This window comes from Taudactylus pleione, unplaced genomic scaffold (assembly GCF_031769625.1).
Source record: "Taudactylus pleione unplaced genomic scaffold, aTauple2 ptg000116l, whole genome shotgun sequence".
NCBI lineage: Eukaryota > Metazoa > Chordata > Amphibia > Anura > Myobatrachidae > Taudactylus > Taudactylus pleione.
This window is the reverse complement of record NW_028284518.1, coordinates 11,158,942-11,171,850: the sequence shown is the minus strand read 5'-3', so window position 1 is coordinate 11,171,850 and position 12,909 is coordinate 11,158,942. Positions and strand designations below refer to the sequence as shown.

General features: G+C 42.0%; 1 protein-coding gene across 2 annotated transcripts in view; it reads left to right on the top strand.

Moving 5' to 3' along the window:
• The window catches only part of LOC148524759 (uncharacterized), a 125,522-nt gene that overhangs the window by 62,510 nt on the left and 50,103 nt on the right, over positions 1-12,909 (top strand). For both annotated transcript variants that reach the window (XM_088471776.1, XM_088471778.1), the window contains one exon: positions 12,357-12,454. In XM_088471776.1, coding sequence (XP_088327902.1) covers positions 12,357-12,454 — 98 coding nt within the window. The remainder of the gene's footprint in view (positions 1-12,356; positions 12,455-12,909) is intronic.

Below are 12,909 nucleotides of genomic sequence, written 5' to 3'. Positions count from 1 at the left end.
ATAAGGCAAGCCTCCAAAGACCATTATATAATCAAATTCTAACACCAAATGACCTCTTCAACTTTTGCTCATAAAACATAAAAGAAATTATCTACTTTTATGTTCCAAGTCAAGAGGTTCAAGCTCATGCTGAACCTCTTGACTTCCCAGTGCTGAGATATTAGCATTTGCTTAAATCCCTAAAAACATGAAAATCTCTGTCTGCAATGATTTAAAGATGGCCACCATTTCAAAAAGGTATTAGTGGTTTTGAACCATTGGCATATAGGGGAGATAACTGACATAACAAATGAAATTTTTTAAAAATGGTCAAGCAACCGGTGTTGGACCACTTCGTATGGATTGACCCATAAGTCATTAAATATTTGTATTTGACTCCTATTGTAGGCTCCATCCCCTGAATATAAATACAGCTGTGATGAGAGTGGGGGTTGGATGCACTTTACCAGGTTTGTCTGGCACCCTTACCAATCTGAAAGACGGAGCAATGACTCCCATTTCTGTGCACTCATATTTAACAATGTATAATATGTGGAGTGAGATATGGCCACTTACCGATGATTGGCTATGCCCCTTACCTAGCACTGGGGCCTATAGCATGTCGCGGCAGGCCAGTATACATATAATTTATGTGTATAATTTAAAAACAGATCAGAACTAAGATTTGTATGAAATTAGCTTTCCTGTGTACATTTATTGTGTGGAAATGTGATTATAGATACAGCTGACAGTAATACAATCCCTGTTGTTGTGCACCATTATTATTATTATTATAGATGGCTACCAAAAATGTTAGTGGCCTCCTTGCAGTGGCGTAACCAGGGGTGGTCGGCCGGGGTTCGTGCCCTGGACACTTGACTGTGCTGGGTAGTACACTCGTACTACCTGGCGCTGTGTGTTTGTTTTTAGCAGCCAATGAGAGTCAGACAGACTTTCATTGGCTGCTGCACCCACGACCTTCCGGCTTTTGCAGTGGGTGATGGGAAAGACGTCATGACGTCTCTCCCATAGTACTGAGCGGAAAGAGTGGACAGTGGCAGGCGCTGCAGGAGTGGGGATTCAGGTAAGTGTTTTGTGTATGTTTGTTGTGTTATATATGTAAGGGGCACTACTGGCCGGGGGAACTGTCTAGAGGCACTGTATCACTACTGAGGGCATAGGGGGGACCACTACTTGGGGCACTGCATAGGGGGAACCACTGCTGGGGGCACTTTATAAGACTACTGGGGGCATTGCATAGGGGTACCACTACTGGGGGCACTGCTTAAGGGGGACCACCACTGGGGGCACTGCATAGGGGGGACCACTACTGGTGCCTCTGTATAAAGGGCACTACTGGGGGCACTGTATAAAGGTGCACTACTAGGGACATTGCATAAGGGGCACTACTATTATTATTATTATTGTTTATTTATATGGCGCAACAAGTGTTCCGCAGCGCCTTACAAAAGTACATAAACAAATAGGTTAATTTACAGTGACTTACAGAACAATACAATACAATACAATACAATACAATACAGGACAAGGATAATGTACATTGCTACATTCGCGACCATAACACCCAGATAAGCAACAATGCAAAGCAACCAAGTGTTACGTGCCCTGGTAGAGAGTAAGAAGTAGATGAAGGTAGAGTAAGGAGAAGCACAAGAGGGTAGAGGGCCCTGCTCATAGGAGCTTACATTCTAAAGGGGAGGGACAGACAAACAGGGGTTGACACAGATGGGGTAGGCAGGGAGGATTGAGTATGTAGCAGCAAGTTAAGAAGAGAGCTGGAAGGCTTTGATGAAAAAGTGGGTCTTGAGAGCCCATTTGAAGGATTGAAGAGAGGTGGAGAGTCTGATGGGAAGCGGGAGAGAGTTCCAAAGGTGGGGAGCAGCGCGGCCAAAATCTTGGAGGTGGGAGTGGGAAGAAGTGATCAATTGGCATGAGAGGCGGCGTGCATTTGTTGAACGAAGAGGGCGGACAGGAGAGTGAAGGGAGAGGAGATCAGAGATGTAAACGGGAGAGGAATGGCTGAGGGCTTTGTAAGTGAGTGTGAGAACCTTAAATTGGGGTCTAAAAGGGAAGGGGAGCCAGTGGAGAGCTTGTAGTAGAGGGGAGGCAGATGCAGAGCGTTTTCAGAGGAAAATGAGCCTAGCAGCAGCATTGAGGACAGACTGGAGAGGGGAGAGAAGGGAGTTGGGGAGGCCAGATAGGAGGAGGTTACAGTAGTCCAGTCTGGAGATGACCAGTGAGTGTATGAGGGTTTTAGTGGCATCCTGGGTGAGAAAGGGTCTAATCTTGGAAATATTTTTAAGATGAAAACGACAGGACTGTGAGAGATACTGGATATGTGGTTTGAAGGAGAGGGAGGAGTCCAGGATAACTCCAAGACAGCGCACTTTGGGGCTAGAGGAGATAGTTGTGTCATCAATTGATAAAGAAATGGTGGGAAGTGTGGTTATGTAGGGGGGTGGGAAGATGATTAGCTCAGTCTTAGACATATTAAGTTTAAGAAATCTCTGGGACATCCAGGAAGAGATGGCAGAGAGACAGTTGGAGACACAAGTGAGGAGAAATGGAGAGAGGTTGGGGGAGGAAAGGTAGATCTGGCTATCATCGGCATAGAGATGATATTGGAGGTCAAAAGAGCTGATGAGTTCCCCTAGTGAGGATGTATAGAGTGAGAAAAGGAGAGGTCCAAGAACAGAACCTTGTGGAACACCTACTGTAAGAGGCTGTGGGGGAGAAGAGGAGTCATGAGAGGAGACAGAGAAGGATCGGTCAGAGAGGTAGGAGGATAGCCAGGAGAGGGCAGTGTCACGTAGACCAAGGGAGTGAAGGATTTGCAGAAGGAGAGGGTAGTCCACAGTATCGAAAGCAGCAGAGAGGTCAAGGAGAATGAGAAGAGAGTAGTGGCCCTTGGATTTAGCAGCAAGGAGGTAATTGCTGACTTTTGTGAGGGCAGTTTCAGTGGAGTGAAGAGAATGGAAGCCAGACTGAAAAGGGTCAAGGAGGGAGTGGGAGGAAAGAAAGGTGGTAAGGTGGTTGTAAACAACACGCTCAAGGAGCTTGGAGGCAAAAGGGAGGAGAGAGATGGGACGGTAGTTGGAGAGAGCGTTAGAATCAAGGGTAGGTTTTTTTTAGTATGGGGGAGACAAGGGCATGTTTGAATGCAGACGGGACAGTGCCTGATGATAGGGAGAGATTGAGGAGGTGGGCAAGATGGGAGCAGGCAGAAGGAGAGAGGTAGCGGAGGAGACGTGAAGGGATAGGGTCAAGAGGGGAGGTGGAAGGGGGGGAGAACTGGATGAGGAACATTACTTCCTCTCCAGATACAGGGGAGAAGAAAGTAAGAGTTGGTAAAATGGAAGGAGAGGGGTGATCTGGGAAAAGAGGAGGTGGATGGCAAAGGGACTGGTGGGGTATGATGTCCTGACGTATGGAGTCAATTTTAGATGTAAAGTAGGTAGCAAAGTCAAGGGCAGAGAGCGAGGAGGGGGTGGGCGGAGGAGAGATTGAAGGTGGTGAAGAGACGTTGGGGATTTGAGGACTGAGAGGAGATGAAGTTCTTGAAATATGACTGTTTAGAGATGGAAAGGGCAGCACTGTATGAGGAGAGCATAAATTTGAAATGGAGGAAATCAGCCTTAGAGCGTGATCTTCTCCACTGTCGCTCGGCAGTTCGCGGTCACTTTTGCAAGTATCTGGTGCATTTGGAATGCCAGGGTTGAGGTGTAATTCTGCGAGGGTGAATAGTGATTGCCGGAGCAACAGAGTCCAGAGCAGAAGTAAGGGAGGTATTGTATAGGGAAATGGCTTGTTCAGGGCAGGAGAGAGACAGGATAGGGGAGAGAAGTGAGTCAAGCTGGGAAGAAAAAGAAATGGTGTCAATAGCCTCAATGTTACGCTTAGTGATGGTGGCCTTAGGAGGTAGAGGAAGGGAAGGAGAGAGGGATAGGTTAAAAGAGAGAAGGTGATGGTCAGAGAGGGGGAATGGGGAATTGGAGTAATCAGAAATATCACAACGGTGAGTGAAGACCAGATCAAGCGAATGCCCACTCACATGTGAGGGTGAGGAGGTCCATTGGGAGAGACCAAATGAAGACATGAGGGTAAGGAGTTTGGAGGCAGAGGCTTCTGTGGGGATATCAATAGGAATATTGAAGTCACCTAAGATAATAGAGGGAAGGTCAGAGGAGAGAAAGTGAGGTAGCCAGGAAGCAAAGTTGTCAATGAATTTGGAAGGAGGGCCAGCGGGATGGTAAATGACAGCTACTCTAAGGTGAACTGGTTGAAAGAGGCGTATAGCATGAACCTCAAATGTAGAGAAAGTAAGAGATGGTTCAGAGGCTAGGAGTTGGTAGGAGTATCCTGGGGATAAAAGGACCCCTGCCCCACCACCATGGCGACCCCCAGGCCGAGGGGTATGAGAGAAGATGAGGCCCCCAGTGGAGAGAGCAGCAGGGGAAGTGGTGTCAGAGGGTGAAATCCAGGTTTCAGTAATGGCTAGGAGATGCAAGTTTTTAGAGATGAAAAGGGTCGTGGGTGGGTACCAGTTTGTTACATACTGATCTGGCATTCCAGAGGGCACAAGATAGAGGGACAGTGATTGTGGGAGAGATGTGAATTAGATTGTTTGGGTTGCTATAGCGAGAAAGTGAGTTTAATAAGGGTGGCCGACATGGATGTAGCGGAGAGATTGAGCGGGGACCAGTGCTGGGAAGGGAACCTGTAGGTGGTTGGCAAGGAGGGAGTTTAATATGATGGGGGTGGGGTGGGATGACATGGAGAGGAGGTTTGGAGGAGGGATTATCAGTGGGGTAGTAGGTCATAGGAGGGGTAGAAGAGAATGAAAGTGTAGCAATAGGAGAGGAGCGAGAGGAAGGCAGACAGAGGAGGGGAGAAAAAGGAAGGAGGAGGTGGAGAATACAAGGGGAAAATGATAATGGTGGAAAAAGGTGGTAGAGCAGAGGATTAGGTAGACAATGAGTGGAGGGGGAAGTACACATGATAATTGTGTGGATGAGTTGAATAGTGGGAGGAAAGAGTATGTGAGTTAAAAACAGTATAAAAGATTTGCAGAGAAGCAAGTAATGGTACAATGGAGGAAAATGTGCCTGCACAATTTCCATACTATTATTGAGCAGAGGAAAAAGAGGAGAAATGGACTAATAAAGTAAACTGAATTAGAAGACAGATGACAGGCTAGGGAAAGAGAAGAGGTGGGCAGACATTATTTCTAAGAAATAAGCTGAAATAGGCACAGAATACAGTAAGCTATGAGTTGTTTGTGAAACGAGCGAGTCAGTACAAATAATAGGAAGTGTGAGTTCGCATAGTGAGCACACAGAGGCCAGAGAAGATTGCCCAGGTGATGCAGACAGCAGTTGCTTGCAGTGTGGATATTGTGAACTTACATTTCTTGATTATACTTTCTCCATATAATCTTGTTGAAGAATGGTTTAAGGTTAGAGTGGTTTACTTCAGTTTAACTTCGGTTTAATGCCGAGTTTTGTAAGAAATGCACTTTTACAAATTATGCACTTATATTAATTATGCCCTACACAGCCCAGGGGCCTACAGCCTCTCATATGAAACTTAAGTAGGCTGTGCCTGCATGTGTATGCAATGAATCCAATCAACCCCCAATATCCTCCCACTAATATGGCTAGCAATAAATGTTCTAACATAAACAAACAGTGAATACCACAGAGCTAAGAAGAATAAGGTCTAGTAATCTATTCACTTTGCAAATAATACAAAATTAGATGTTCTGCAGCAGCAATTAGGTTACCAATATGCAGTATACTTTGCAAATAATACAAAATTAGATGTTCTGCAGCAGCAATGAGGTTACCAATATGCAGTACACTTTGCAAATAATACAAAATTAGATGTTCTGCAGCAGCAATGAGGTTACCTAATATGCAGTACACTTTGCAAATAATACAAAATTAGATGTTCTGCAGCAGCGATGAGGTTACCTAATATGCAGTACACTTTGCAAATTATACAAAATTAGATGCTCTGCAGCAGCGATGAGGTTACCTAATATGCAGTACACTTTGCAAATTATACAAAATTAGATGCTCTGCAGCAGCGATGAGGTTACTTAGTATGCAGTACACTTTGCAAATAATACAAAATTAGATGTTCTGCAGCAGCGATGAGGTTACCTGCCAATTAGTAAGAGATAGGTGTCAGTTCTCAGTCAATATCAGCTGAAGATGTAATCTAATAATGCCGGTATAATGCCGAATTTGGTAAGAAATGCACTTTTACAAATGATGCACTTATATTAATTATGCCCTACACAGCCCAGGGGCCTACAGCCTCTCATATGAAACTTAACTACAGTGGGTATTGCAAGAGGGGCACTACTACTGGGAGCATTATGGTGCATATGGAATGGAAAGGAATGTTCCCCCGAGTGACGAGAAACGGTGGTGTGTCATGTTGACAATCCCCCATTTTGCAGTGGTCACGCCCCTTGTTGCATGTGGTCATGCCCACTTTTATGCACGTGCACATGGGGGGAGGAGTGACTCCGTTTTTCATCTTGGCCTGGGCTCCAAATACCCTAGTTACGCCACTGCCTCCATGTCCTTCCTTTTTTGAAGCTAGTCTGATCAGGTTAGGTTAATCATTTGTAGTCTGAAGAAAACATGCTTCAGAAATATGTTTGCAGGGTTCTGGCAGGATTCCCTCACCTGAGGCTCATGCTTTGCTTAGGATACAGACCATGATTGGTTTCTCTGGTTTGGTGAGGGTTCAATGCACCAGAAAAGTCTCTTCTGTGACAGAAGTAGGTGGAACAAGAGGGGAAGAGCAGCACAGAATGTATAGTAGGTGAGGGACTGATCCTGCAGGTACCATTTTTGAGTGCCACCTTGCGGCACTAGTGAAAAGGGTTGCTTATGCCTTGTCTGGATATTAGAGCACTTTACTCACCACAGAATGTGGCAAATCACTCCTCAGTGCATTTAGAAAGCAGTAGCTATTTTATTCTCCCATACTAGTAGCTATTTTGTGTAAGACATTGTCCGGACATCATTTGAGGGTTCCAATATCATTATTGTCTTTATATCATACTTACCTATTTTAAGTATCTCCTCTCTGGGAGAAGCCCTGAGTGGAGATGTACCTGACAGCTTTGAAGGAAGGAGGCGGGCTCTCATTGTCAATAGGCCTGCCCTGTTGTGGCAAAACACCGAGATCTGCTGGTCTGTGAGAAGGGGTTGGGCTAAACAATGCTGTTCGCATCATTTTAGCCCTGCTCCTTCGTACAGACCCACAAATTCCCAGTATAATCTCCCCATCCTGCCCACTTCACTAGGAAGTGGGCAGGATGCGGGAGATCCGCCTACTCTTCCGGGACTGCGGGGGGCTACCTGAAAAATCGGGAGCCTCACGCAACTTCTAGGAGAGTAGGCAAGTATGCTTTACATGTTTTTCCTAAATTGGTAAATAAGAGAAAACTGTACTTGCTGCATTAAGTCCAATAGTTTATGAAACGAGTTGCAAAACAAATAAAAAGTTATGACATTCATGATCACGGACTTAATAAATGAATGAGATTATCTCATTTTCACTTCGCTAAATAGAACCCTAAACTGGAAACATTGTCACTTAAATTAATTTTATGCAGCTGGTATCTAATAGCAAGAAATAGTTTTATATGAACACTGGTTCACGGTAGTATTGAAAAGATAATTATTCATCTGTTTGTTGGAGAAGGCTGTATGTGAGACAGTTAAACATTCATTAAGAGATCCTTTCTTCGTTTACACACCCTGTTCTAATTCACCCGGTTTACAGATGTGCCAAAATGTGAATGTGTTTTCATTTAAAAATAAGTTGCAGCTGCATTGAAATATCTGGTGATTAAATCGTATTTCATAAAATGAATCTTTCTGTGACGTAAAAAAGATGTCAGGAGATTTCCAATTCTGTGTCTTATCTATGCAGTGCATTTTTTTTAATTAGCAGAGGTATAGTTTTATCAGCAATGCTTGGTTATGGTGAGGGTGTATCTTATAAACAATGCAATGGTTATGGTGTATTTTATAAACAATCCAATGTGGTTTAAATAAAAACTTAATTTGTTCTTTTACACATTATATGCATGTGTGTGTGTATGTATATATATATATATATATATATATATATATATATATATATATGAGAGAGAGAGATGTGACCTCATACATCTAGCCTCTTTGCGCGCTAAACAGCTCTTCTAGTCACGCCATACAGTGGCATGACTCGGTAGCGCTGAGTGTCTTTTCGTGAGACATTTACCTTCAAAAGTGTCTTATTTACACAGCAATGCAAATAGTTAGCACAAGCAGCTCCTGCTGATTAAAATTATATGCAGCATGCCTATGTTCTGTCAGCGAGTGCGGGTGTATCTGCATGCGAAACGATGTTACAGTGTCAGCGGACATAGGCATGCTGCATATCATTTTAATCAGCAGAAGCTGCTTGTGCTAAATATTCTCATCACTGTGCTAATAAACGCATTTGAAGGTAAAAAGTTGCACAAAAAGATGCTCGGTGCCACAGTGTCACATGGAGCTCCCGCGTAATGTGTAGCGCGACTTGTAGCGCACAGAGGAAAGAATTTAAGGAGAAGAGAGTAAGGCCAGGCCATTATCTGACAGGAATAGGGATCTGGAACCAGTTTCTGAGGAGGAGAGATACCATAAACTAAGGAAAATAAAGATCACAAACATTCTCTAAAGGACAGTATCTGAGGAGAATATAGACCAGGGACTCACCTGCAGTCCATTATTTGCACAGCACCTAATTTCAGTGAGTTAAATTACATTCTAAAATCATTAAAAAATACATTTGGTTAAATATATTTTTATTAGCTTTAGTGTTTCTTAAGCTGGGTACATGATATTTACCCAGCACGACATAGCCAGGGATGGGACCCAGAATGCGGCAAGTGCATACACACTTACTGATGTTGAGTTCGACGGGGGCGGAATTACGTGTCATGCATGGCATGGTTAGCGACATCCCCAGTCGGCCCTGCAGCAGGGCCGACGGGTGATGTCTTTAGTGACCCGTGGGAGCGCACATATCATGGGTACACAATGTGTCGCTCCATTATGCGGGATCGGACGACATTGTCTAGTGTGTACCCAGCTATAGAATAAAATTTAAAGAACAAACATTTGGCAAAAAAAGCCAAATAAAAGAAATTCCTTACATGGGGCACTCATTAGTCTGGAATCAAAGTTCCAGAGGTGAAAAGATAAATAGTAAAGTGAGGAAATTATTGTATATCATAAAATATAACCTTTATTGTAGATATTTAAAAACTTAGGGGTATCCAGACTCAAGGTATGAATAGCTAGTCTGCCCAAAACTTGTATAAAACTTAATGGATATAGCGGCAAATATATAAACCATAGAAACTTGATCACCTAGGAAGTTGAAAATTAATACAGTATACAGCGAGCTTGTTAATCTAAATATCTCTCTCTGTATTAACTTGTATAACTCAAGACATCCTATTCACAAATAAAAGCATATACCTATTGTTGTACAACAGTATAGGTACAGATATTCCAAGGAAAACAGAAGGTGAAAAAGATTCAATTCACACAAAATATAAAGGTGCTATAATTATAACTCTTGGTAAATTGCTATCCCACTTGGTGGAACAAACACTGAGGATATCCTGAACAGTTGGTATGTCCTATATTGCTATTACAAGCCTCAGTAATGCTAAAAAATAGGCTCAGACCTCTGAGATTGTTTAAATAAGAAAAGATATTAACTTTTTATGAATTACTATCTTTCTTTATAGAAAAAAGCACTGAGAATATCCTTGAACAATTAATGTATCATATAATGCTGTGCAAACATCAGTAGTGCAGCTAAATATTTATTCAAAGCCTCTGAGATTCATTTGTATAAAAAAAGATGGTTTGGCGTAAACATAGATCAAAAATTATATAGGCGCTTAAATAGATACAATTTGTAATTGTAAACTGCCCGTGACCTAAGTTGTACCTGTAAAGAGATCACATCATATACCTTCATAAAGGCAGAACACATAACATCATATTGTGTTTTTAAAGCCTAACAAGATATATCCGCAAATGTAAAAAACTATTTTAAAGATAAATAGAGCACAGCATTATGATATCTCCGAACCCCTTTATATTCCTGCATACAGGCAGATCACATGAGGTTAATAGTATGTTTGGAACCTGCAACAGTGGCCGCAAACGTAGGGAGCTATTTGAAGATAGATAAAGTACGGCACTATAGTGTCTCACGTCCCCTCCGCTGTCGAGTGTCTTACATGAGAGGACACCAGATGAGAGAGGGACCCCGACAGTGCCAATAGACCATTGTGACCATCGGGCTTCCGACGAGACCTTTGTGGTAGGGTCTCATCCATCGCAAGGCCCCAGTGGACTTCCTGCTCTAATAGAGCAGGAAGTCCACCTACTGACATCACTAGTGATGTCAGTAGGGCCACCCACAAACGGAAGGCATTCCCTCGGGAACACCTCAGTTTGTCCAGCCACCCCCCTTGCCCGCCTCTAAAACAGGGTGAGCTGTGAATCACTATCGATAGCCTCCCCATTTTGGTGCAAGACCCATAGTGAAGGAGCGCCTGACACTGGCCAGGTCTCGCGCACACGCACATTATCCATACTCATTAAAACTAAATCCAGGTATTCCACCTGGTGGTCATCAAATTTATATGTAAAAGACAAATTATATGTATTGTCACCAATAAATTCATGAAATCATCAAAGGTTGACTTAGGACCCTTCCATATAATTAAAATATCATCAATGTAACGTTTGTATAAAATGTTGGTTCTAAAAATATTCTCCCCATAAATGAACATGTTCTCCCAACTCCCCATATGTAAATTGGCAAAACTGGGTGCAAAGGTGGTTCCTATAGCCATCCCACATATTTGGAGATAAAAATCATTCAAAAATGTAAAATAATTATGTTTTTATATAAAATCAGTTAAAACACAAATAAAATTTTTGCTGATTGATTTGTGGTTAATTCCATTGCCTAAGGTACACCGCCATCACATATATATATATATATATATATATATATATATATATATATATATATAACAAGACAAATTTAATTGTAATACCATTTTGACAATATTGTGTTTTCAAGATTTAAATAAGTTTTTTTATTATCTATGGAAAGACATTTTATGACAACTAGATAAATAAAGTGAAAATATTTGCAATACAAGTTGCAATTAAAATAATAATAATAATATGCATGTTTGGATATTATGTGCCATTTTTTGCTCTTATTTTTTTATAGAAATATTTTTCTGTTAATACATTGTATTTATATATATTTATACTCTTAATAGGTTTTTGTTCTATTTGTTATTTCTTTTGTTTTATGATATATGATGTGTACTATATTATTGCTCTGATGAATGAATAATAATTTGTACTGATCAATTAGAACAAATCTGTGGTTTTTCTTCTCCTTCCTTCATTCTATATGCTTCTGTCTTATCATTTTCCCTTGGTGTGAGTTTTTTTATGTATACAATGAAAAAAGGGGTTGGGTACAGGATGCCGGAGCTCGGGATCCTGCTGGTCAGAATCCCGACACCAGCATCCCGAAAGGGTTAGGATACCGACACTTAGTCAGTCAGTATCCTAACCCTCTCCCTACCCTAACCCTCCCTCCCCTCAGTCTGAACCTAACCTCCCCCTCCCCACCCTAAACCTAACCCTCCCCCCCTTAGTGTCTAACCCTCCCCCTAAAAGCAGTACTTACCATCGGCATTCCGGCGCCAGGATTCTGATAGGTGCCGGAATTCCGCCACCAGCATTCTAAGCGCTGGTATCCCGACTGTCGGGATATTGACCGGATCCCCAAAAAAGTGCCACTTGAAATCTGACAGGGTCTGGTCTCTCTTGCAGTCCTTCCGTTATACTTTGGATTGGGTATCCTCCTTCGACTAGTTGTTTCAGATGTACCGTGGGTACCATGGCTGCCTCCTGTTTTCTGCTGTATGATTGTTTACTATTATTATATGTGCATGAATCTTATTGCTGCTCATTCCTATTATTTGATTACTCTGAAATAGTCAAGAGTCGCTGTTCATGCAAAGTAATATACTGTATGTCTATGTTCACATTGATATTGCTTGTTCTGCCAAATGTATTTTCTTTCTTTTGGATTTTGATGGTTTTGTAACTATTTGAAAACTTTTCAATAAAAATAATCAATAATATTCCTAAAAAATCTACAGAAAAAATAATAAGGGGCATAAGTGAAGTTATTAAAATGTAGTAATTTTACTATTTCATAACAATATCTGTTATTTAATTCAACAGGTGGAAATTTCTGCGCTGGGTTTGATTTGAAAGAAATAGCTAACAATGCAAACTTACTGAAGATGGAACAAGATGTCACTAATGGACCTGGACCTATGGTATTCAGCTCAGTTTAAGCAGACATACAGTATAAGTGGCATGATGCAGGGCTGGACAGAAATTGAGTGCATCTGTTCCCGCATTGCGTGACCATAAATAGTTGTACACATCTTTGTGATCTGCCCTCCCTTATACATGCGCTAGGTTTAATACTCATCATCATTAGCGCACTTTCACCAGCATATACTTGGTGCAAATAATATGCCTGGAAACAGACTCATTTACGCTTCAATACAACTCTGCATAGTTCCATTGAAATGACCTCACTGAACTTTGTCTATGTGAGAATGTCCTGTTACAGCCCAGTTATGCCTCTTCAGTCATAAGTGTAGATGTGTTGGAAATGCGTACAAATCACCTATTCTTGCTTATACTTGGTTCTCGAGAATGGGCAGTGCAAAAGACAGGCAAGATACATTCCGCCAACAGATGTACGCTTAACTCTGCTTCAGCC